The sequence below is a fragment of the Lutra lutra genome, chromosome 15 (genome assembly GCF_902655055.1).
Source record: "Lutra lutra chromosome 15, mLutLut1.2, whole genome shotgun sequence".
Taxonomy (NCBI): Eukaryota; Metazoa; Chordata; class Mammalia; order Carnivora; family Mustelidae; genus Lutra; species Lutra lutra.
The window spans coordinates 18,593,959-18,620,012 of record NC_062292.1 but is presented as its reverse complement, the minus strand read 5'-3'; the positions used below and the strand labels follow the sequence as shown (position 1 = coordinate 18,620,012).

General features: G+C 44.6%; 1 protein-coding gene across 6 annotated transcripts; it reads left to right on the top strand.

Moving 5' to 3' along the window:
- The first annotated feature begins 3,168 nt into the window (after positions 1-3,168).
- On the top strand, positions 3,169-24,264 carry RNASEL (ribonuclease L). 6 transcript variants are annotated; one of them, XM_047704828.1, is made up of 8 exons: positions 3,169-3,294; positions 6,612-8,255; positions 15,480-15,565; positions 16,771-16,976; positions 18,037-18,169; positions 18,264-18,290; positions 21,131-21,267; positions 21,933-24,264. In XM_047704828.1, exons 2-8 carry the CDS (start codon positions 6,782-6,784, stop codon positions 22,075-22,077), a joined length of 2,208 nt encoding a protein of 735 aa, XP_047560784.1. In that variant the 5' UTR covers positions 3,169-3,294; positions 6,612-6,781; the 3' UTR covers positions 22,078-24,264. The 6 variants fall into 6 exon arrangements, with proteins under 6 accessions (XP_047560784.1, XP_047560789.1, XP_047560788.1 ...); XM_047704830.1 differs by having other exon boundaries at positions 3,178-3,294; positions 6,615-8,255; XM_047704831.1 differs by lacking the exon at positions 3,169-3,294 and adding an exon at positions 6,343-6,358.
- The last annotated feature ends 1,790 nt before the right edge of the window (positions 24,265-26,054 follow it).

Genomic DNA, 26,054 nt, shown 5'->3' with positions numbered 1-26,054 from the left:
TGAGGAAATCAAGGGTTGAGCCATTCATCAGCTCCTTCAAACCCGGGTCAGCCAGCACTCTTTCCAAATTCAGGCTGTGGCTCCCACCTGAGGGGAAGGGCCCCCAACTCTGGCCCATCCCTCAACCCTCTGCTGCCTCCCTGTGGCCATATCAGGCAATGCAAGCGTTTTCCTTGGTATTGCTTGACTTTTGTCCTATTTTGTTTGGCTCCTTCCTCTGGAATGATATCCAAGAGATATAATTTATAGTTTTGTTTACTGACGCATTTTAGTAAATATGTGAACGTTTAATATAAATGTGAATAATTAGAATAACTGTTAAGAACCAGTGGGTACAAGGTTTAAAACAAGAGTTCTTTAGTCAATAGGGCAAAATTAACTTTAGAAACTGAAGCTTTTAGGTAAAGAGAGAAAGGTGTTCGGGGCATATTAAGGGCTGATCTCAAGGTAATTCCCTTTCACTGAAACTTTTAAATTGGTCCAGCTTTTCAAATTGCTTTAGGGAAGAAAAGAAAGATTTGAAATTTAAATAACGGAGAAGAAATCCCAAGGGTGAGGGATGTAATGCCGTTAGCGGCTAGATAATGAAGTTTGAATCTCCATCATTTAGAAACGATACCTCTTGACTTACAGTTTTGGTGATTCCCAAGCTTTGGTCACCAATCTAGACAAGGATTTGATTTAAACTTCAAGAAAAGCAATAATGTGTGGATTAATCCTTTATTTGGATTATAATTTGGGCCCCCACTTAAGAGAGAGTTCTGTGCTGGACAGTATCATTGCCTTAACTTACTCCATCTTGCCAGTTCCCAGAGGTGGTTCCACAGACAAGGTAGTATCAAGCTTTAGACAGCAGGCCCTGAATTCAGTCCCATATCTGCTCCTTATTAGCCAAATGATCTCAGCACATTATTGGATTTCTCAGAGACTCACTTTTTCCTGTAACCTGTGAATAAGAATAGGACTGGCTTCATAGGACTTTTGTGATGACAGAAGGAGGAAATTTACGGGAAATACTCAGCACAAATTGTAGCTATGTATGTGTGATGGGCACTATTCCAAGTGCCTCACGTAGGTCCATTTCTGCATTCTGTACCATAGTCCCGTGAGGTAAATTATGTTATTGTTTAATATCACCATATTGCAGATGTAGAAATCAAGGCCTGGAAGGTTTAAGAAAATTGCCCAAATTCAAAGAGTTAGCCGGTGGCTGTATTGATGAGCTATTGCTGCATGAAAAACCCTTCCACAACTCTGTGGTTTCAAATAATAAGCATTTATTATTCTCGTGACTCTGTGGGTCAGCTAGGCACCTCTGCTTATCTGGGCCAGGCTCAGCTGATCTCTACTGGCTTGTTCTTGTGTCTGTGACCCACTGGAGGGTTGGTGAGAGTTGATGGGAGTGGGCTGGTCTAGGATGGCCTTCGTCATATATCTAAGGATTGGCTGGTTGTTGGCTTGGGCAATGGTGGTGTCTGGGCCATGTATTTCCTATCACCCAGCAGGCTAGACCAGGCTTCATTCTATGGTGGCAGGGTCCCCAGCTCAGATTCAAAGAGGGGGAGTAATGAGAGTACTTAGTGAGAAAAAGCATGAAGTTAAATTGTGGAGGGCATGGGTATAGAGATGGTTGAAAGAAATGTGGCTATTTTTTGTAATTATTCTATCATAGTGGGAGAGTCTGGATTTGAAGCGGGGTAGTCTGGTGCCAGAGTCCTTGCTCTGAAGCATTCTGGAGACTTAATGCCTTGACCTCTGCTAGCAAGAGTCTCACCATTTCCTGCTCCTACCCATGGGCATGGAATGCCCTGTCAACAGCCTCCATGCACCGGCAAGTGCTAGAGATTCTAGCTGTGCCAGCTGTTTTGCTTTGCCTACATTTCTTGCTAATCCTTTGTTTATTCCTTTGGAGTTCTGCTTTATGATTACTTGGATCCTGAGCAATTCTGGTTTTGTTTGTTTTGCTTGCAATTGTTAGTTTCCTATCTTAGCTGCACCTCTACTTCCTCGTCTTTTTATTTTGAACACGTCACAGAATACGTAAGATGAATGTTTACTGCAGTCACAGGGAAGTGGGAAAATCTGGATTTAATTAGCAAAATTATGATGAAGCTGTGAGAACGTCAGTAATACGTCTGATTCAATTTGACCCCATTGTCTCCTGGCCAAGATTGAAGAAGAGCTTCTGGTGAGCCAAATGCAGTTTTCTCTCACTCTTAGAGCACATCCTTGCAGCCTGAGGGATCTTTCTGGACCAAAGAAGGGGAGGGTGAGGACACTGTGTCCACATATCAACATGTTGTGTGTGGAAAGGGGACGCCAAAGGGATGGCGGGGGACAGCCTTACATTTATAGCCTTGGCCTAGGCTTCTCTGCATGTTCTCCCCCTTGGTTTCCCACCGGCTCCTGGGTCTGCTTGCTTCTACTCTTGGAGGTGGCTCCTTCTTCGGTCTGGAGCTCTGGACCCAGCCCTGTGGCTGGGGTCTCTGGGCAATCTCAAGTCTCCTCCTACCAGAACAGGTGTCACTGCCCACATGTCTCTTGGGCCACCCCTCCTGGATTCTCCTGGCTCAAGATGGTCAGGAGTTGGTCTCCCCATCAAGACTGGCTATTCCTTGAGGACCGGAATATTTCCCACGGCGGCCTTCAGTACACAGTACGCATCTCCGCGCTAAGAAAGTGGCAAGAACAGAACTTCTAGAGCAGAAGGAATGTTAAAAAACCATGATGCATGAGAGACCTGAGACTCCACATGGTTAAGCCATCCACCCACCTGAAGTCACTCCCCTAGAAGTGCTGGCTACAGGACCAGCTCTCTAGACTGCCAGGCTGGTGGCCTTCTGGGCAGTGAGAGCGTTGCGTGTGCCCAGATGAGTGAGCGAGCTTGGGCTCTGAGTTTATTGAGCTTCTCTGAGCCTCAGGTGTGTCATGATCAGGACTGTCAGAGGTTAACGGGGGTCATGTCACTTGCAAAGCAATGGGCAGGAAATGTTTCTTTACCACTCATTTCCCTCAAGCAGGTAGGGGACTTGGAATAAGGTCCAGATGACGCGGGAAGCTGTGGCCTGGAAGCCTCAAGGGCTGGAAGGCGATGGGCCAGGAGTCGGACACTCAGGCCCTCCGCCGTCCTGCCAAGGGTTAAATGTGCCCCGGCTCCTTCCTCACTCACTCACTCTCAGCCCCGCCCCGCTGGCCCGGCGACAGCCGGAGGAGGTGCTTTCCCGCGGGCCTCCGCCTTCGGCGACCGAGGGCTCTCCGCGGAAGAGCCGAGGGCCCGGCATCCCAGTTCAGGAGGTAAGAGGGGCCCCAGGAGGGCAGCCGGGCGGCTCCGGAGGTGGTTTTCTCGGAGGGATTCCTTGGGCTCCGGGGCGGGCAGCGGGTGTGCGGCTCCCCACCGAGCAAGGACCCCGACACAAGACTCGATCCCAGGACCCTGAAACCATGACTTGAGCCAAAAGTAGACGCTTCACTAACGGAGCACCCCGGGGAGTGCCAGGTTCGGCCGCAGCCCCCGCGGCGCGCCCCATCGGCCCCCCCTCCGGGAAACCCCGCTGCGGAAGCGAGAAAACGGAACCGGAAGCGGCCCCTTCCTCGAGGCGGGGTCTCCGCGCTCCCGCGGGGCGCGGGGAGGAAGCGGGAGTCCTCGGCTTCCTCCCCTGCGCGGCTCGCTCATTCCCGCCTGCCTGCCTCACACCTGTGGTAGCCGGAGCTTGGAGCACAAACCGGCGTCTCCGAGTTTTCATTGCCGGGCGATGGCGCTTTTGCAGCACCATCGATCTCGGTCTCTGCCGGCGAGGGCTTGGCGACCGTCCCCGCGGCCGGGTGGCAGGAACACGGGCGCTTCCGGGCTCCGGAGCCGGTGGAGTCTTACAGATCCGCGGGCAGCAGGGGGTGGGTGCTGACCGATGGCTGAACGGCAGCTCTGTTGCCCCCAAGGGACCGAGGGCAGCTGGACTCCGCACCACCAGCCCCTCCATCTGGGCAGCGTGTGTGTGCGCTCGGAGGGCGAGAGTAGGAATCGCTGAATTTTGTTTTTCCTGAAGGGACGTGGTTCAGTCTATCATTTATTGAATGCCTGATTTTCGCCTTACGTGACAGCAAGAGGGAGCGGAAAATTGAGAATAACCTAATGTTACACAATTAGGAAGTAACGGTCTGAAGTTAAATGAGCAGCGGTTCAAAACTTCAATCTTGGGAGGTTGGAGTCTAAGCTCTTTCCAGTTCTCTCTACTACTTTGAAAAGAAGCCCACATGCCTAAAGAAGACAGGCCCAGAGCCAGCAAATTCACCGAGAGCTCTAAGACATGCAAATAGGTGTAAGAAATGCAAATTGACACAAAACATATTTTTCCCCCTATATATGAGGGTACTTTTTCTTTTAAGAGACCATCTGTTTCTAGTGAGAGTATGTTAATATGGAAGATATTTATTAACATAGCCTGAGCATTTTTGAAACAATGGTATTGTTTTGTTACCGGCACAGAGAATGGGTTCTAGACTCAGGTTTGGTTGTTGGCTGCTCACGAATCTGTACCGGAGAGGCTGGTGATGGTGGGAAAGGAAAGGCTGCTTTATTCAGGATAGTGGCAGCCTGGGAAGGTGGCAGACTCATGTCTCAAAGGCCACCCTCCCTGGGCACCTGGGTGGCTCAGTGGGTTGGGCCTCTGCCTTCCACTCAGGTCATGATCCCAGGGTCTCTGGGTTCTCTGAGGTCTCTGAGAACCCTGCATCGGGTTCTCTGCTCAGCTGGGAGCCCGCTTCCCCCTCTCTCTCTCTGACTGTCTTTCTGCCTACTTGTGATCTCTCTTTCTCTCTGCCAAATAAATAAATAAAATCTTATATATATATATAAAAAAAAAAGGCCATCCTAGGGGAAGCAGGAGGGCTTTAGGGGGCAAGGGATGGGAAAGATGGTGGGGGTGGGTGGAAGCTGTGAGCAGGAGTGGCAGGTGGCCAGTCAGTCCTGTCAGCATGACCCTAAACAGGCAGTCTGGCATCTCTGGCAGCTGTTTGGGAATGTAGTCAGGACTTATCTTCTGGGAAATTCTGGTCCTTCACTCCTCAAGGCCAGTGATCTGCAAATCTCGAGGAAAGTACGTTAGTTCTGCCACAGGTCAGGGAACTTAGGTCGGCAAGCAAAGAGCGGATAAGCTTGAAGTCAATTAACACTTCAGACCTGTTGGCGCGCTGTTACACTTTGACCAGTCATCCAGTTCTTGGAAATCTATCGTAAGAAATCTATAATAAGATTTTAGCCTAAAACAAGCTTTAAAACATGAAATTTACTGCAACGTTATTTAGAATTGTTAAAAAATCCTAACTTTAAAAGTCTTGTTCCAAAATTGTTTTTAAAAACTGTTCAGTAATAGGGAAATGAAACAAGTGATTGGTGGCGCATTGCAGAGCCATTAAAAGTGTTTGCAAAGACTTGTGATAAATAGGAAATTATTTATACAATGGCATTAAATGAAAGAAAGCAGGGTATTTATACAGTATCCTCACATAACATGATCTCAACTATTTTTTTTTTAAAAACATTTATTTATTTAGTTGACAGACAGAGATTAGGTGAACAAGTAAGTGGAGAGGCAGGCAGAGAGAGAGAGAGAGAGAGGAGGAAGCAGGCTCCCCGCTGAGCAGAGAGCCCGATGTGGGGCACAATCCCAGGACCCTGGGATCATGACCCAAGCTGAAGGCAGAGGCTTTAACCCACTGAGCCACCCAGGCGCCCCGATCTCAGCTATTTTTAAAAAATTTATAGAAATATACTAAAATAGGGTGGTTCAGTTGGTTGGGTACCCAACTTTAGATATCGGTTCAGGTCATGATCTCAGGGTTGTGAGACTGAGCCCTGTGGCGGGCTCTATGCATAGTGCAGAGTCTACTTGAGATTCCCCCTCCCTCTCCCTCTGTTCCTCCCCTGCTTGCACACTCTCTCTCTTTAAATAAGTTTTAAAAAAAATCTTAAAAAATAAAGAAATATACTAAAGTCTTTTTTTTTTTTTTTAAGATTTTATTTATTATTTGTCAGAGAGAGAGAGAAAGAGATCACAAGTAGGCAGAGAGGCAGGCAGAGACAGAGGGAGAAGCAGGTTCCCTGCCGAGCAAGGAGCCCGATATGGGACTCGATCCCAGGACGCTGGGATCATGACCTGAGCCGGAGGCAGCCGCTTAACCAAGTGAGCCACCCAGGCGTCCCAAGAAATATACTAAAGTCTTAAAAAAAATTTATTTTTAATTTGTCAGAGCACAAGCAGGGGGAGCAGCGGGCAGAGGGAGAAGCAGGCTCCTCACAGAGCAAGGACCCCCCAACACAAGACTCAATCCCAGGACTCTGAAACCATGACTTGAGCCAAAGGTAGACACTTAACTGACTGGGCCACCCAGGCATCCTCTGAAATCTTAACACCTATTTCTGGGTGGTGGGACTACAGTGTCATAATTTTCTTGTTTTTAATTTATATATGTTCATAATATTCTATAGTAAAAAGTTCTATATAAATCAGTAGATGTATTTTGAAGAAGTCGCTAGTAAAATTAACTTTTCTGATTCAAATGCTTTCTCACTTTTATAAAATTACAAAATGGCTCATCTCCTGGTGGAATGTCAGAAGACTTCCAAGAATATTTCCTTCCTCATATTGCTGGTCCACAGCCAGATAGTCCCTATTTATCCTGATGGTTCAAAGAGCTCCATGTCTTTTTGATCAAGTCCCAAGGAGAGAAGTTTTCATTTTCTCAAAGAAAAGGCACAGAATTGTAGCCAGTGGTAATTACTGGCATGGAGACCAAGAGCCCTAACAGCCTTCAGGAGAGTCCCACACCCTCCGGCACTGAGAGGACATTAGGGGATGGCATTCAGTTACTCAAAGCTGTTAAAGAAGGAAACATCGAGCTGCTCCAGCAATTGCTGGAAGGAGGGTCTGAGGTGAACTTCCAGGATGAATGGGGCTGGTCAGCTTTGCATAACGCAGTACAATGTTGCCGGGAGGACATGGTGAATCTTCTGCTTCACTATGGTGCAGACCCTTGTCTAAAGAAGAAGAATGAGGCCACTCCCTTCATCATTGCTGGGATTGTGGGAAATGTGGAGCTGCTCAAACTTTTCCTTTCTAAAGGAGCAGATGTCAATGAGTGTGATGCTAATGGCTTCACAGCTTTCATGGAAGCTGCTGTGCATGGTGAGGAGGAAGCCTTAAAATTCCTGTATGAGAATGGGGCAGAGGTGAATTTGAGTCGAAAGACAAAGGAGAATCAGAAGAGGCTTAGAAAAGGAGGGGCCACAGCTCTAATGGATGCTGCTGAAAATGGACACACAGACATCTTGAAGATCCTCCTTGATGAGATGGGGGCAGATGTCAAAGCCCGTGACAATATGGGCAGAAATGCTTTGATCTATGCATTTAGGAACTCTGATGATAGAAACTTGGAGGACATCACTCGCCTTCTGCTGTACCACGGAGCTGATGTCAATGTGAGGGGAGAGAAAGGGAAGACACCCCTGATCCTGGCAGTGGAAAGGAGGCACTCGGATGTAGTGCAGATGCTTTTGGAACAAGAACATATAGAGATTGATGACACAGACAGTGAGGGCAAAACAGCACTTCTGTTGGCTGTCGAACTCAAACTGAAGAAAATTGCTCAACTCTTATGCACCAAAGGAGCCAGCACGGACTGTGGGGATCTTGTGATGATAGCGAGACGCAATTATGACGCTCCCCTTGTAAAGCTTCTTCTCTCTTATGGGGCCAGAGAAGATAGTCGCCCTCCTGTGGAAGACTGGAAGCCTCAGAGCTCACGCTGGGGGGAGGCCTTGGAACATCTCCGCAGAATATACCGCCCTATGATTGGCAATCTCAAGATCTTTATTGATGAAGAATATAAAATCGCTGACACTTCTGAAGGGGGCATCTACCTTGGGTTCTACGAAGGGCAGGAAGTAGCTGTGAAACGATTCTCTGAAGGCAGCACACATGGACAACAGGAAGTGTCCTGTCTGCAGAGCAGCCGAGCAAACAGTGACTTGGTGACATTTTATGGGAGTGAGAACTACAAAGACTGTCTGTATGTGTGTCTTGCCCTCTGTGAGCAGACCCTGGAGGAACACTTCGCTACATGCAGGGGGGAGGCTGTGGAAAATGAGGAAGACGTGTTTGCCCGAAACGTCCTCTCATCTGTATTTAAGGCTGTTGAGAATCTCCATCTGCTGTGTGGATACACACACCAGGATCTAAGCCCACAAAACATCTTAATAGGTGAGTACCCAGTCTTCTCCTACAAATCGTGGGGTCTTATTTACAGAAAGAAAGGATATTCATTACAGGTCGGAAAGGAGTAGAGTAAATGTGGATCATTCAGTGTGAGGTTCAACGCAACAGATTCAGGATTATAGTGCTGTCTCTCCTGCTACCAGGTAGAACCTTACCCCATATGGAGGTTGCAGATGCCAATGATACCAGGCTAACTTCAGATTTCCTTTGGCAAATACAAGTATGAAGGTTATGTCTTGGATGGAGTCAGCTCCAGAATTTTGAGTTCCTAAAGTAGCCTGCAAATCAGAGAATCCTGAAGGTGTATTCCTTCAGCTAAGATGGTAGCCATTGTGAACTTTTTTTTTTTTTTAAGATTTTCTTTATTTATTTGTCAGAGAGAGTGAGAGAGGGCACATAAGCAGGGGAAGTGGCAGGCAGAGCAGGCAAAGGGAGAAGCAGGCTCCCCACTGAGTAAGGAGCCCAACGTGGGACTCGATCCCAGGACCCTGGGATTATGACCGGAGCTGAAGGCAGATGATTAACTAATTGAGCCACACAGGCACATTTAATGGCAAAACCAAGGTCAAAATTGGGCGTGCCAGGATAAGATACAGCAAGTGGGCAGACGAGTCAGCACCCACTGGCCTCAGCCAAAACCAAAATCAATGAAAGCAGCATTAACGGAAAGAAGCGGAGCTGAGTGTCCAGTCCCAGGCCATGTGGTGCAACAGAAACAGTCTGGGCACGTGTAGGGAGGCTTGCAGCCTAGTCCTGCTGCTTTGTAGCTTTGCACCCTCCAACAAGTCACTTAGTTCTGTGAGCCTTAGTTTCCTCACGTAAGATGGACCATACGTCCATCATAAGGTCGCTATGAGGTGCAGCGTGTTAGACAAGTTACCTGTATGTTGTAGGTGCTCAGCACAGGCCAGGTACTTGCCCAGAGGGCTAAGCAGAAACAGATACCTAGTCTACAGGCATGCACTGAGATTTAAGGTAGGTGTAAGGGAACAAGACAAAAAGAGGGTTCAGGTATTGAGAGCAGAGAACAGTATTTAAGGTCCTGGATGAGACCTGGAAAGAAGTATGTGGACATCAGAATACAACTGGAATCTGGCTTTTAGTTTGAGGACAAGGGTTAGCGGTACTCCTTCCTGGTTTTAAGCAACTTTGCTGGGGAGACTGACAAAGGCCAGAAATATGTGCAGCTCTACAAAGTGAGGCAGAGTCCTCAAGATGCAGCCAAGGGCAGGGTCCTTTTCAGTTCTAACCGCTCATCTTGATACAGAAGAATCACATATGTTCACATATCAAGTTCACAGCCACATATCACTACCTCTTCTTTGGCATTTCTGATACCACGTCTTCTGTTCTTTCTTTCTTTCTTTTTTTTTTTTTTTAAAAGATTTTATTCATTTATTTGACAGAGATCACAAGTAGGCAGAGAGGCAGGCAGAGAGAGAGAGGAGGAAGCAGGCTTCCCGCTGAGCAGAAAGCCCCGATGCAGGGCTTGATCCCAGGACCCTGGGTTCATGACCTGAGCCAAAGGCAGAGGCTTTAAACCACTGAGTCACCCAGGCACCCCACCTCTTCTATTCTTAACCTTGAACAATAGAGAATTGAGAATTGGTTATATTTCTGCCTCCAGGTGGTGAACCTAACACATACCACAATTTATTCCTTGTATTAAATCCCTAAAACGACAGGAGAAGATTGTTAAATGAATTCCTAGCTGGGGTCAAAATAATGAAAGAAGTTTTATAGGACAAAATCTTTGAGGAATTATATAGAGACTGAACATGATAGGATGGGATGAGAGAAGGACACAGGAGCCCAGGACAGATGCAGGATGCCACAACTAAATATTACTCATGAAAGTGGGAGTCGTGCAAAGAAATGCCACTCAGGAGTAATGGAAGCCAGAAGCAGGAGAGGACACAAGACCAGCTAACAGGCAGATTGCTGCATCAGTAAAAACTAGGAAGATCACACCCTGTGCATTCCCCACACACCAAGCATCTGTGCCCGGCCTGTCTGCAGACTGGGCTACTACTTGAGACACTAGAGGTTGATGATCTCAAGAGAGACAAAGAGCAGTTAAATCCACAAGATTTCTGCCAAAATACCCTACTAAGTGGCACGTCCTGCTTACCTCCAAGTTTCACTGAGTAAAACGCAAAGCAGAAGTTCTGACAACTGCCTCCATCTCTGCGCTGTGTTGGGCGGCATTAACAGAAGCAGTTCAAAGGGCATCAGGGATTCTCAACTGCAAAGTAAGGCTTACGGTCAAAAATCACTGAAGATATTTATGATGTGCTGATACCATAAAAGAGGTGCATGAAAAAGAAGTACTTAGACCCAAAGAAACAAAGCTAACTGAGTATGTTAGTTTCCTATGGCTGCTGGAATAGATTATCACAAACGTGGTGGCTTAAAACAGTAGGAATTTATTCTCCATATCAGATACACGATTCATAAATTTTTTTTTTCCATGCTATACATTGTCTTTTCATTTTGTTGATGGTTTCTTTTGCTGTGCAGAAGCTTTTAGTGTGATGTAGTCTTACTGGTTTGTTTTTGCCTTTGTTGCTTGTGTTTTTGCTGTCATATCTAAAATATCCTTGCCAAGAACAATATCAAGGTGCTTTTCCCCTATGTTTTCTTCTAGGAGTTTTATGGTTTCAGGTTTTGCATGTAAGTCTTTAATCCATTTCAAATTCGTTTTTGTGAGTGGCATAAGATAGGGGTCTACTTTCATTCTTTTGCATGTAACTATCCAGTTTATCCTACATCATTATTTGAAGAGATTTTCTTCTCCCCATTGAGCATTCTTGGCTCCCTTGTCAAATATTAGTTGACTGTATATGTGTGGTGGGTTTATTTTTGGGCTCTTTATTCTGTTTCACTCATCTGTGTGTCTGGTTTTATACCAGTACTGTACTATTTTGATTACTTGGTCTTTGTAATGTAGTTTCAAATCAGGAAGTGTGATGCCTCCGGTTTTGTTCTTTCTCAAAATTGCTTTGGATGGATTAGTGCCATTATAAAAAGAGCCAGCTAGTTGTCTTTTTACCATGTGAGGATACAGCAAAGAAGGTGGCTGTCTATACACCAGTATGAGGGCCCTCACCATGAAGCCAATGCTGTTGACAACCTGAGCTCAGATTTCCAATGTTCAGAGCTGTGTGAAATAAATTTCTGTTGTTTAAGCCACACCCATCTACTGTAATTTGTTATAGGATACAGAATTGACTAAGACAACTATCAAATTATTATTGTTCACACATGATTCAAAATAAATACAATATTTTGATATTTTTAACATGCAGTGTTACATTAGTTTCAGGTATACAGTATAATGAGTCAACAATTCTATACATTGCTCAGTGTTCATCATGTAAAGTGTACTTTAATTCCCTTTATTTCTCCCATTCCCCCACTGATCTCCCCTCTGGAAACCACCCGTTTGTTCTCTGTATTTAAAAGTCTGGTTTTTTGGGGCACCTGGGTGGCTCAGTGGGTTAAAGCCTCTGCCTTCGGCTCAGGTCATGATCCCAGGGTCTTGGGATTGAGCCCTGCATCAGGCTGTCTGCTCCCCAGGGAGCCTGCTTCCTCCTCTCTCTCTCTGCCTGCCTCTCTGCCTACTTGTGATCTCTGTCTGTCAAATAAATAAAATCTTAAAAAAAAAAAAAAGTCTGGTTTTTTTGTTTGTCCTTTTCCCCCCTTTGTTTGTTTATTGCTTAAATTCCACATTATGAGTGAAATTATATGGTGTTTGGCTTTCTCTAACCGACTTACTACACTTAGCATTATATTCTCCAAGAACATCCATGTTATCACAAAAGGGAAGATCTTATTTTTTGATTGCTGAGTAATTATATATTTATATATATATATGCCACATCTCTTTTACCCACTCATCTATTAATACACACTTGGGATACTTCCATATCTTGGTTATTGTAAATAATGCTGCAGCACATAAGGGTTTTGTTAACCTTAGTGGTTAACTAAAATTAGTGGTTTTGTTTTCTTTGGGTAAATACCCAGTGGTGGGATGGCTGGATCACAGGGTAGCTCTATTTTTAACTCTTTGGGGAACATCTATACTGTTTTCCACGGTGGCTGCACCAATTTACATTCCCACCAACAGTGTGCATAAAGGTTCCTTTCTCTCCACATTATTGCCAACACTTATTATTTCTTGTCTTTTTGATTCTAGCCTTTCTGACAAGTGTAAGGTGATATCTCTTCCTGGTTTTGATTTGCACTTCCCTGATGATGAATGATGTCGAGAATCTTTTTATGTGTCTGTTGGCTGTTTGTATGTCTTCTTTGGATAAATGTCTATTCAGGACCTCTGCCCATTTTTAATCAAATTGTTTGTTTGTTTGTTTTGGTGTTGAGTTGCATGTGTTCTTTATACACTTTTGATATTAACCTGTAATCGGATATGTCATTCACAAATATCTTCTCCCATTCAGTAGGCTGTCTTGTCGTTTTGCTGATAGTTTCCTTTGCTGTGTAGAAGCTTTTTATTTTGGTTCAGTTTTGCTTTTGTTTCTTTGCCTAAGAAGACATATCTGGAAAAATGTTTCTATGGCCAATGTCAAAAGAATTACTGCCTGTTTTTTTTTTCCCTGGGGTAGTCTTATGGTTTCAGTTCTCACATTTAGGTCTTTAATCCATTTTGAGTTTATTTTTGCGTATGGTGTAAGAAAGTGGTCCAGTTTCATTCTTTTGTCTGTAGCTGTCCAGTTTTCCTAAGCACCATTTGTTGAAATAGATTTTTTTTTAAACATTTAAGGGGGGCGCCTGGGTGGCTCAGTGGGTTAAGCCGCTGCCTTCGGCTCAGGTCATGATCCCAGGTCCTGGGTTCGAGCCCCGCATCGGGCTTTCCGCTCAGCGGGGAGCCTGCTTCCCTCTCTCTCTCTGCCTGCCTCTCTGCCTACTTGTGATCTCTCTCTGTCAAATAAATAAATAAAATCTTAAAAAAAAAAAAAACAACAAAAACAAACAAACAAAAAAAAACATTAAAGGATCCAGGAAGACTTTCTACCCACAGACTACATATGAAAGAACTGCTAGAGGATGCGCATAAGGAAGGAGAGAAAGAGCCTGGAAGAAAACAGTGACTTATAAGCAGCACAGAATAAACAAACAAACAAACAAATTGTTTAAGTAACCTAATTATGTGTTATTTGAAAATTTATTTAATAAAAATTATTTTTTTAATTAACATTTTTGGTGAAAAAAATATAATCTTAGATGGTATCCCTCCGGTGGGAATGAGGAGGAAGGGGTTCTTGATTCACTGACAGTGGGGTGGGCCGTGCAAATCTTATCCTAACTCTGCCCGTCAACTCCTAGCAGTCTGTGATTCTGTAAGTGCAGAAACTAAGTGTAAGAGTTAAAAATTTTTATAGCACTCTAACAGTCGATTGAATCTAAAAATTAAAAAAAAAACCTGGGGCTTCTTAAAAAAAAATTAAGTGTTAGAAGAGATGTGAAGTGTTCCATTAGACACTTGAAATTTAAGTAAGAGAACTCACAGTGGCTTAAATAGTGAAGGGGATACAGTTCCAGTAGGTGAAACCAGTCCCAGGTTTCCAAGGTGCACCCTCTACCACTTGAACCTCATTGCAGGCCACTTCCAACTTCATCCCTCCTCTCCAGGCTCTCGGGTCTCCTTTCTGGGAGAGTGGAATTCCTCAGTTTCCTTTCTGCCTTGGGAAATGCTATCTAGAATTCTCTCTTCCCTGTTCCACTCATCCACGTGAATTCTACTGATCTCTGTCCGAGCGTCATTCCTTAAGGAAACTTCTCTCCCACACACAGCCATGTGGCTCTTGTGATATAGTTTCCGAGCATTCTGCACTTTTGGCTAGTATTTTTATTATTATTATTTTTAATTATTTATTTATTTAAAAAAAATATTTTATTTATTTATTTGACAGACAGAGATCACAAGTAGGCAGGGAGGCAGACAGAGAGAGTAAGAAACAGGCTCCCCACGGAGCAGAGAGCCCGATGCAGGGCTCGATCCAGGACCCTGGGATCATGACCTGAGCTGAAGGCAGAGGCTTTAACCCACTGAGCCACCCGGGTGCCTTGACTAGCATTTTTAAAGTTGCAACTGGGGCACCTGGGTGGCTCTGTCAGTTAAGGGTCTGCCTTTGGCTCAGGTCATGATCCCCTGGTCCTGGGATCGAGCCCTACATGGGTCTCTATGCTTCTCATGCAGAGTCTGCTTGTCTCTCTCTGCCCCTCTCCCTCCTTGCTCTCTCTCTTTCGGAAGTCAATAAATAAATCTTTAAAAAAAAATAAAGTTGCAAGTAATTTTACATTCACTTGGCATTTGTCTCCTTGCTCAGAGACTCAGAACTCCAAAGGGCCTGTGCTGTGTTCTCCTCCTTCACTGTCATTCTTCCCCTCTCTGGACCCTTGTTGAATAATTTAATGGGTTTGTTTTCGCTAGATTGTGAGTTTCCACCCAACTTTGATATCTAAGTTCAGAACCAAAGGGGTTTGAGAAGCACACAATTGTGCTGACCATCCTACCGCCCAGAGTTACCCAGCGGCTTTCTTAGACACCTTCAAGCCAGAAGCAGGAGCCCCTCCTTCAAGGACAGATCACTGACTTGCTCTCCTCTCGTCTTGTTCCCGACCTCGCCCATCCATGCATCCTTCTTCCGGAGGACTCAGTGGCTTCCTTCAAGGGAGAACGATTCTGAAGAGGGCAAATAGGCAGTGGCTCATTCCAAGCACATGGTTAATCCGTGATAACTGAAGACAGTGTCACAGGGGCTGTGGTTGGTGGGCTTGACTGAGTGGGGGGCTGTGGTGAGCTGCTCTTGGATTTGGAGTCTCGTTGGTTAGTTGTTATTTAGCTTCAGGAAGTCAGCCGTATCTCCTGCCAGCAGTTCCTTTATAAATCTGTGCTCACTGCCCCCAGGAATTGCCCGAGTGGGGAACTGGTTAAATTTATCCTCAACCTTCCCCACCCCCAGGTCTAGAAAAAAATGAAATTTAAATCCTGCCCTTGGCAGATACCTAACAGGTCAACTGACACAGTGTACATGACTCTTTTGAGGAGTAAACAGCCATGCAGATATAAGCTTTATTATTGCCTTCTTCAGAGAGGATAGCACATCGTGGTACATATTTATTAAGTTAATTACAAGGTGAAGAGAGAGGATATTCATGGTATCTCTACAAACTGTTCCTTAGATTCCAAGAATGCTACTTGCCTGGCAGATTTCGATGAAAGTGTCAAGTGGGCTGGAGAGCCGCAGGAAATCAAGAGAGATCTACAGGTAATTTCTACAATTGGTTTACTTTCCCATCTCTCTGCTTCCTTATTTGTTTCGTTCCTTCCCTTATTGCCTATGGTCAATTAGACATCATTTCTATTTTAACTCTTCTAACTGACTTTCAAGGTGTTCCCTCAGGGTTCACTGCCTTCACGCCCTTGCAGACAATGGCATCTCTCTGGGCTGCAGAGGCTCCTTTCTTATCTCTTTGGTTCCCTCTCTTCCTCCACTGCGAGATAGTAAATGAATTGAGCATGCCACACCGCTTCTAAAATTACCTCCAGGAGATATGTCCAGATGACCTCCAGAGTTCCTGCAGGAGGTATTTCCTGCCTGAAGACAAAGCAAATGGGATTTTTCCTCCCCACTACTTCGAACTTGTATGCTGAACTCCTAGGAGGGCCAGATACGGAGGCCTTCTGAAACCCATGGGAGGGATGGGATTGATCTCCCGCTTGAAAGAGACTAATCTTGGCCACAGAGGTGAAGAGCCTGAAATAGCTGTTTTTCCTGGGAGGAGACAGCAGAAACAGCCTGACCCCTGGGGACCAAAGCTCCCAGATTGACTCTGACACTGTCCAGGCAACTTGGTCCTGGGGGCTTGTCCAGGATGCAGAACGTTCAACCCTGGGGCAAGAGCTCTCCAGCCACCTCTGGCCCTTGCTGCTAAAAGGATTTTAGCTCCTTCCTTGAGTGGTGCCTTCTCTGCTATAGGAAGTGCCTATGCTGGCCCCCTCCTTGGCCTTTTTTCCCTGTCATGGCCCAAACTCTTGGGGCTGTCATCCTGTCCCATGGACCTGGACTGGCTCCTTTTTCTGCCACTTGACATAGTCCCAACCCAAAGTCCCAGTTTCCAGCCAGAGTCCTGGCATTTCCCTTGTTGAAAACAGTTTTCCTCTCCTCTGTTTATTGACATTCGATCCAAACTTTAAGGTCCAGCTCAAATTCCTCTTCCTCTAAGCAGTTTTCCCTGACCACTCTGACCTAGGATTATCTTTTGCTCCTTATAATCCTAAACCATGGGGACTATATACTGTCTTGAAGGGTTCTCCATGCTGAACCTGTGTCTTCTGTCCCTACCAAGCCTGTGGACTCCTCGAGATTTCTCTCACTTTCCATTTGGTCATAACCGGCATTACACCTCCATACAAAGTGATGATTCACAGATAACTTTGTGAATTGTGACTTGATTTGTGGTTTTCCTGCAGGCCCTTGGATGGCTGGTCCTGTATGTGGTAAGGAAGGGAGAATTCCCTTTTGAGACACTGAAGACTAAAAGTAATGAAGAGGTGATTCGACTTTCTCCAGATGAGGAAACTCGGGATCTCATTCGTTGCCTGTTTAACGCAGGAGACAATGTGCAGGGGCACCTGAACTGCCTGCTGGGTCATCCCTTCTTTTGGAGTTGGGAGAAGTAAGTAAAAGTTTATTGCATATTCCAGGCCTCCTCCAGAAGGGAGACAGTGAGTGTATTAGTCATGATATCTATCTATATCCAAATGATAAATATAAATATAGATTTATTTAAAAATATTTTATTTATTTACTTATTTAGAAAGTCATAAGTAGATGCTGTGCTGAGGAGGGAGCCTGATGTGGGGTGCTGTCTCAGGACGCTGAGATCATGACCTGAGCTGAAATCAAGAGTCAGGCCCTTTAATCAACTGAGCCACTCAGGTGCCTATATATATATATATATATATATATATATATATATATATATTTTTTTTTTTTTTTTTTTTTTTTTTTTTTAATAAGGAAATGGCTCATACAGTATGAAGGCTGAGAATTCTCACCATCTGCCTCTGTAAGCTGGAGACCCAGGAGAGCCCACAGTGTAACTGAGTCCAAATCCAAAGGCCTGAAGGTCAGGGGCACTGAATGTGGGTTCCAGTAAGAGTTTGAAGGCCTGAGACCTGGAAGGGCTGAGGCCAGGAGAAGACTAATGGCCCAGCTGAAGAAATCAGATAAGCAGGGGTCAATTCCATCTTTTGTGAGTTGGATGAGGCCCATTCACATTGGGGATGGTGATCTGCCTTACTGAGTTCAGCAGTTCAGATGTGAATCTCGTCTAGAAACAGCTCACAGATACACCTAGAATAGTATTTAATCTGGGTCCCCTGTGGCCAGACAATTTAACACCTAGTATTAACTGTAGTGGTAGGGTGGTATGGGAAGGAGTCAGGCTGGGAGTCAACAGACCCAGGCTCTCCTCTTAACTTGGCCTTTCCTAACTGTGTATCTTTGGAACAGAGACTTAACCTCTCTGAATTCTGGTTTTGTTTTCTGAAAAAGAGAGGGAGAGAGAGAAAGAGGGAGAAAGACGCCCGCCTGCCTCTCCCATCACGCAGAATTTTTAGAGAATTTTTAGAGAGTGGTTTTACTACTTTCATCAAACACCAAAATGTAACATTGTTTTCTTTCTGAAAAGAGAGGGCAGAATGGAATGACCATGATAATTCTGTCATCCTCAGCCGCTATAGGACCCTGAGAGATGTGGGAAATGAATCTGACATTAAAAAGGGTGTGGTTAAAAGCAAGATTGTCCAACTACTGCAACCTGAAGAATCTGAATGTTCTAGAAGTTTTGCCAAGTGGACTTCTAAGGTATGAACCGTTCCTATGGTCTGGAAATTATTCCAGGAATAAGGATCTATGTAATGTGTTATGTTAGTTTTTCTAACTTTTTTTTATATTGTAGGCCTGGCTCAACCAAGGAGTGGAAAAGGTGATTTCCCTGCCTTCCTCTCCAGCCCAGTCCCCCTCTGCCCTGTTGGGTCAGAGGCCAGGCCTTCCTGACAGACAGACTCTCACCTAGACTCCTCCTTAGGATTCCCTTATCCCAGGCCAGGAGACTTTTTCCTTTCTTAGGGCTCTTTCCCTCCAGCGCTGGTTCTGAGAGGGGCCTGGCTAATGATCCTATTACGGTTGGGACAAGAGTAGCTGATTAAGTGAGGTTATCCCCAAGGAGCTGCCCCACCGTGAGGCTTCTCATCCAGGGAGAGCCTGGCGGCCGCCACTATATACAACCCAGTTCTGAGCAGCTGCACACACCTCCCTTCCGCCTGAGAAAACACACCATGAAGAAAAGGGGATCTTTCAAATTCCTCCTCTTCAGGAAAGGGTCCATCTAATGAACTAAATATTAAAACATAACAAATCAGTCATCATCTCGATCCAGTCAGTGCTATCAGAACTTTCATTTTTTAAAAAAATATATTTATTTATTTACTTGACAGGCAGAGATCACAAGCAGGCAGAGAGGCAGCCAGAGAGAGGGGCGGGGGGAGCACGCTCCCCGCGGAACAGAGAGCCTGATGTGGGGCTCGATCCCAGGACTCTGGGACCATGACCTGAGCCGAAGGCAGAGGCCCCAACCCACTGAGCCACCCAGGCGCCCCTCATTTTTTTTTTTTTTTAAGATTTACTTATTTATTTTCAGAGAGAGAGAGAGAGTGAGTGTGTGTGTGTGTGAGAGAGAGAGCAGGGAGGTAGGAGGGGGAGAGGGAGAGGGAGATGGAGAGAGAGAGAGAGAGAGAATCTTAAGCAGACTATATGCTGAGCATGGAGCCCAAGGCAGGGCTGCATCTCTGAGATCAGGACCTGAGCCAAAACCAAGAGTTGGATGCTTAACCAACTGTGTCACCCAGGCGCCCCCCAGAATTTTCATTATTATTACTTAGCAGACATCTATCAAGTACCGGTTACTTGCTGAACCTACGCGAGCCCATGTGCATGTGAAGCAGAATACAGAATGGTCCATGGGGGGCTGAGAGACCCACAGAAGCACTGCCTGTGTGATGCACGCTGGGGAGCTCAGAGACTGTGCAAAGCACTATGGGAAAATCCATAATCCTCAGGTCTTTGACTGAGACCCATAGCTCTATCCTATGCCTGATCTAGGACGGCTTCTCCCACACCTCTTTGTTTTTGGGTCTCATTTTGCTTTCCTTCCCTCACTTACCTCTAGATGATACATCACACTCATAATTGCTGCTTTGGTGTCCATCTTTCCTGCTCCCTTTTAAATTCCACAAGGGAAGAGACTATCCATTGTCTTGTCCACTGCTGAATTCCTGGCATGGAGTAAAAGTGCCATAACTCTGCTAATGAATGTCTATAAAACTTCAGCAAAGGGGTGACTAAGTGGCTCAGTCAGTTAAGCATCTGCTTTCAGCATAGTTCCGGATCCCAGAGTCCTGGGATCGAGCCCCATGTGGGGGCTGTCTGCTCAGTGGGGAGTCTGCTTCACCCTCTCCCTCTGCCCCTTCCCCATGCTTTCTCTCTCTCGCTCTCAAATAAATAAATAAATAAATAAATTTTTTTTTTTTGAAGAAAAACTTCAGCTGGAATGTAAACTTGTAGGAACAGAGATGTTGGAAACCAAAGCAGATAACAGTAACAGCTGACAATTCTGTGGTGCTGACTAGACGGTGGTTATAGTTCCCAGGACTTTCTGAGAGTTTCCACAGTTAATCCTTATAACAGCCTTTGAGCTAATTACCTTCATGTCACAGGTGGGTCCACGGAGGCATAGACAAAGCATTTTTCCAAAGGTCCAGAACCAACCCCAGGATCTGCTGCCAGGCAGTCTGGCTGCTGGGGCCGTGTGCTAAAGCTGCTCACTGCAGGACGCTGTGATGCCATCAAGTCCACCAGTGCATTTCACGGCTGAGCTCCTGGAGACTCAGACATGTGACTTGAAATAGGCAGGGCTGGAGAGGTGGAGGTTGGCACAATCGGGATGGAAAACCCATTCTTTCTTTTCCCAATTCATCAGTTTTTTCCCCTAAGCTTCACTGACTTATGTTGAATTCTGAGGACTTCAAGTCTTATCTCTTAGTTCCCCTGTGAGATTTTGATTTGCTTTTTGTGACTTGCCCATTTTCATTGTTGGTTGTTCAGTTTTGCGACTGCATGGAGAAGCCAAGTTTTCCCGTGTTTACTGCTGCCTCCTCTCCAGAGGCCGCCCCATCCTGCCACACAGACACGCTTTCTAAGTATGACAGCTATCGACACAGGTGCATGCACAAAGAGAGAGGCATTGACTTGAGAGAAGCTGCTCTGGGACACTTAGAGGCAAGGAGAAACATGACACCTTTGGAAATAGAATTCAAAACAAAGCCAAACAAAAACAAGGACACTCGTTTTGGCAATGGCTGCCAGGTCTGATGTTAGTCTGAATGAATCCTCTTCAAAGGGGAAACGTAACCAATTACCAACTCGGGTGGGTGGCCACAAGGATAAAAATACTGCGCAGTATGATGAACAAATTTCTCAGTATCGTAGCCAAAGAATTCCTAAACCATGTTTCAATACATTTAATTTCTCATGGAAAATAGAGACTGGAATGTAGAGTTACTTATGATCCTTCATCCAGACAAAACTACGGATAGCATTTTGGTGTATGATATTTACTTCCATTTGTTTCTTTCTATTAATTTGCATTATTAGTTAGTGGTAATTTGGGCATATATCCAAATTTGCAATTTGCCTCTTTGTATTAACGTCCCATGAGGATTTATTCTGTGGTGCTACCACATTTTTGTGTAATGTTTTGTTTTTTAGATTGACAGATATGTTATGCATAAAATGAATGAGTTTTATAGAACTAACAAAAAGCCTACTTATAAGAACACTCTGAGTGATCTGTTAAAGTTCATCCGGAATTTGGGAGAACATATTAATGAAGATAGAAATAAAGAGTGAGTATTATTTCTGTTCCTGGAAGTCATATATGACACGAGGATGATTAAAAAATCCCATTCTAAATTGATATCTGCTATTTGTTAGAAGGAAGAAGATTTATTTTGATGAAATGAAAAGTAATTCCTTTCCCCTATTTGGAAAAGGGCCAACACAAGGGTCTTACAATGAATGGACGTGCCCAGCAAGCTCTCCTCTTCCTTCTTAGCTTTTGCTGAGCCCTCTTGAACAGAAGGGTGGTAACTCCCTTGTGGGGAGCAATGTTGGGGACCAGGCAGCTGCGTAAGGTGAATGTAGTGCTGTAAACATCTAAAAAGTAGACCTGTGTTAGTGAAATCAGATTTTGCGACCCAAAATGGTAGCTGCAAACTCACAAAAAAACTTGCAGTTTTTATGGCTCTTTTGGATTTTGGAACTGTAGGTAAGAGATTGTGGAACTGTATCATCTTCATGTTCTGGATGATAAAACTGGGGTTCACAAAAATTAAGTTGCTAGTTAGCTGAAGAGTTGTTAGGACATGAATCTTGTTCTGTTGGATTCCAAAATCCTTACTTGCTCTGCTCTAGAAATGGAGGGAGCAAAGAAATCTCCGGGCCCAGATGCTATAAAGGGGGAAGACGATCTGGGGGGCAATCACGTGAATATATTTATGTTTCATTTCAGCATGAAGTTGATAATTGGAGAACCTTTCCAGTATTTGCAAAAGAGATTTCCTGATTTGGTCATGTATGTCTATAAAAAACTACAGAACACGGAATACACAAAGCATTTCCCCAAAAACTCACAATCCGAAAAAGCACTGGCGTGATGCAGGTCAGCCCCTGCATGGTGGTTGAGGTTTTCGAGTTCAGGGAGGCCCTTATTTAGCTGTGTGATCCTGGGCACGTCACAATTCTCTGGGCCTCTTAATTAACCTGATTGCTGGTGAGGATGTGACAGGTCCTGGCACAGTGTTCAGTATTCCCCACATGTTTATGACCAGACAAGAATACGCTCAAACTACCTTCCGGGACCTTCTCACAGGTAAAGCTTACTGGCAGGAGATGGGGGGTGGGGTACCCTGCTAAGACTTCTTCTGTCAGTGGAACCAAAGGAACCAGTGCCTAGACCTCTAGGGCTGGATTATCTCATTCGGTTCTCCCAATGGCCTTGCAAGCTAGGGTTTGTCATCTCCACTGAAGAACTAGCACACCTGGGGCACCTGGCTGGCTCAGTCAGTAGAGCATGCGACTCTTGGTCTTGGGGTTGTGAGTTTGAGCCCCATGTTGGGTGTGGAGATTACTTAAAAAATAAAATCTTTAAAAAAACCAAAACACCAAAAAACCCACAAGAACTGGCAGACCTGAGACTCAGAGAATTGGACCTACTTGCCCAAGATCATACAACGTGCACAGAGCCCTATACAAATGCATGTCGTGTTATTGTTATCTCTCACATGGGTACTTTTGAACTTAATTACTAGCCCAGGGATCTTCTGGGTGGATCCCAAAAGGAATATGTCAAGGGGCTTCCAGGAAGCTCATTCATTCACTGAGTCCACTTATTCATTCATTCACTCTTTCTTGATCACCAAGAATAAGCCTAGGAACTGTATGAACTGCATTGTGTGAACTGCATTCCTTCTAGAACCACCTACACTGGTTTTTCCATGACCTTATGGCAGTAGTTCTCAACTAGGGGCAGTTTTGCCCCTGAGGGGCCATTTGGCAGTGTCCGGGGATGCTTTTGGTTTCAAATCTGGGAGATAAGGGGGTGTTACTGGCATCTGGCAGGTGGAGGTCAGGGATAATGCCAAATATTTTACAATGCTCAGGATAGCCCCCCACAGCATGGAATTATCCGGAAGCCTAAAATATCAGTGGTGCCAAGACTGAGAAACTCTGCCTTAAGGGATTGGGACACCTTGGAACTGACTTGGGGCCCAGGACCATGGATTATGTGGACCACCTCACACAGGAGTGACTTGGATTTGTTTTCTTGCTTCTGAATTTGTAGTGAAACAATTCCAGTGTCACCTCCCAAGAAGTCCCCTGAACACTCTCACTTTCCACACCCTACTCCAGGGGCTCTCTCTGGCTCCCTAGCACCCATAGCCACACCAGAGCATGCTTCTCTCCACCTTCGCATGCTTCTTCCCTACTGGAATGTAAGATCTTAAGGGCCGATATAGCAGATATATAGATATATCGATAACTATATATCTATATATCTATATAGATAACTATATAGATATAGAAAATGAGACATATAACTATATAGATATATAGATATAGAAAATGAGACATATCTATAATTTATTTGTATCATTAATGCCTAGCAAAAGTCTGCCACATACATATTCATTGAAAAATGAATGAACCATCTTCATACATGAATAATAATGCTACCTTACATTTTAATAGTGCTTGATAATTTATAAATTACACCCACATATTTTCTCTCAGTTTTCAAAACAATCCTGTGAGGTAGGTCCTGTTATCCTCGTTTTGCAGGTAAGGATAGAGACATGTTGATTTACTCTAATACATAGCTAGGAAGTACCAGTGTCTTGATTTGAGCATATTTTTGGCATTAAGTCTGATGTATTTTCCACTCATTCTTGTTGTGGTGGTCAAGGTGGAACTTTGTAATGGGAAGATCAAGGAAAACAAAACGAAACAAACACGGTATCATAGGTTCTTTCTGAAGAGATGGTGGCCTGAACCAGACTTCATTGACTTCATTTAAAGTCGAGAAGTGCTGGAATTAAAGTAAACAAAATTGACGTTGATGTCTTCCGCTCATCCGTAACTGTATGGGTCATTCTCTCCTTGCTAAAAAAAGGGAAGTACTGGAAGAAAGAAATTTTAGGCTGTTCTGTAAGGTTTTAGGAGCAGGAATATTGCTTTAGGTTTTAAAATTACGTTTTGGTTTTCCAATTTGTTGTAAATCTCTGGATACATCAATCAAAATGCCCATTTGTAAAGCATATTTAATAAAACTTGGAATCATCTAATTAAGTCTGATTTTCTCAACGTGATATTTTCACTAGAAAGAGTAGTGATAGCTATAATAGAAAATGTTCAATGAGTAATGCCTCGGTAAGTTTTAAGAAGGGGCATCTTGCTCTTTAGTAATGGGAAAAGGAGCCTATTTTCAGCCCTCCAGTAATTCTGTAACAAGAGGCAGCTTGGGTGTCTTTGTAGAGAGGGAAGGAAGGAACTCAACGTTTTAACCTTTGCTTTAATTCTCTGAAGGTTTCTGTGGACACTCTGCAAATATTTCTCATGCAGTCGTCATTATCACAAACATTTAATTGAGTATGTGGCTCGTGTTAGGTGCTCTGTTAGGCAAGGTGATTCTATGCCTGAGCTTGTCAGGCAGAAGCATCAGTTACATAGAGTTGAGGGGAGGCTGCCTGCCTGGAATGTACTGGACAAGCCCCAAAGGGGAGAAAATTACAGTAAGGTCACAATCTCCACTTCTTGAGCACCTGCTGGTTTCCAGTGCCGAATGCCTTGCTTTCATACATGACATCTGGCAACACCCAGGGCAATGCTATGAGATGCAATTATTCCCATTTTACAGAATAGGCAACTACTGTGCAGAAAGAATTGATAAGTTGCCCGAGTTCATGTACGTGGTAAATGGAAGAGCCAGGATGCAAAACCCAGGTCTGCAAGCCCATAGGGTGTGGGCTTGCTGGAGTGCCAGACACAGTGAGTTCGGACGGGTTGGATGATCACTGTGAGTAGTGGTTATTGGGGCTTTTATCTGTTCCCCCAGTGAAGCCGAGATGGTCAAAGTTACCCATGACCTTCATAGCACCAAATCCAAAGGCACGTCTCTGTTTTCATCTAACAGCTGGCTACTCTTCTGCGTTGTCACCTGTCCTTAGCACCATGCTCACCTGCTTTTTCTCTCCATTGATTGCTCCTCCACAGTGTCCTTTTTTGCCAGCTCCTTCTCTGCTCATCCCTAAACATTGAGTGTCCCTGACTTAATCTCTGAACAACTCACCTTTTTCCCTTTCTCCTTAGATGACCTCTTCAAATACCGTGACTGACAGATATCATCACAAACTGGCAGATGATATCCATGTTTGGAAATGCAGGTTTATCTATGACTGTTCCTACCATCCTCTGCCTAATTGCCCCCAAATTATTAGTTTTGTTTCTTTTTTCCAACCTCTGAACATCCAATCTATTAAGTCCAGTTGGTTCCCCATCTACAATAAATCCCAAATCTGCTCACAACATTTAGTGTCCACTGGCTGGGTCAAGCTGCCATGATTTTTTTTAATTGGACTGAAGCATAAGCCTCAAACTGATTATTGGGTTTCCATACTTGTTCCCTAACAAGTATTTCCTCTAAAAAAAAAAAAAAAAGAAAAGAAAAGAAAAAAAGAAGGAAATCAGATCAGGTTACTTTCCTGCTTAAAATCTTTCAATGACTTTTCATTGCAGTTAGGATAAAACCAAACAGTCACCATCACATGCACGACCCATTGCTTTCATTCTCCTGTCCTGCAGGCTCACCTCCTCCCATCCTGACTTTATCTCTGTTCCTCAAGAATGCCGACACCATTGCCTTCTCAAAGGCCGTGGCTTTTGTGGTCCCCTCTGCCTGGAGTTTTATCCTGCTGATCTTGGCGTGGTAATTCCTTTTCCTATGCTAGGCCTCAACTACTGTCCTCTAACAGGACTTCCTTCTCCAGAGTTGTTCACAACTGTCATTATTTTTGAAGACATAGCACTAATCATTACCGGAAATTATCAAACATATTTGTTCACACTTAGAAAACAA

What these genes read in the sequence shown, in the direction of transcription:
- RNASEL (XM_047704828.1), top strand. Translation starts at nt 6,782, where the DNA reads ATGGAGACCAAGAGCCCTAACAGCCTTCAGGAGAGTCCCACACCCTCC. An exon ending in CCCACAAAACATCTTAATAG is followed by an intron (nt 8,256 to 15,479) that starts GTGAGTACCCAG and finishes ACTGTTCCTTAG; the next exon opens with ATTCCAAGAATGCTACTTGC. An exon ending in TCAACCAAGGAGTGGAAAAG is followed by an intron (nt 18,291 to 21,130) that starts GTGATTTCCCTG and finishes TTTGTTTTTTAG; the next exon opens with ATTGACAGATATGTTATGCA.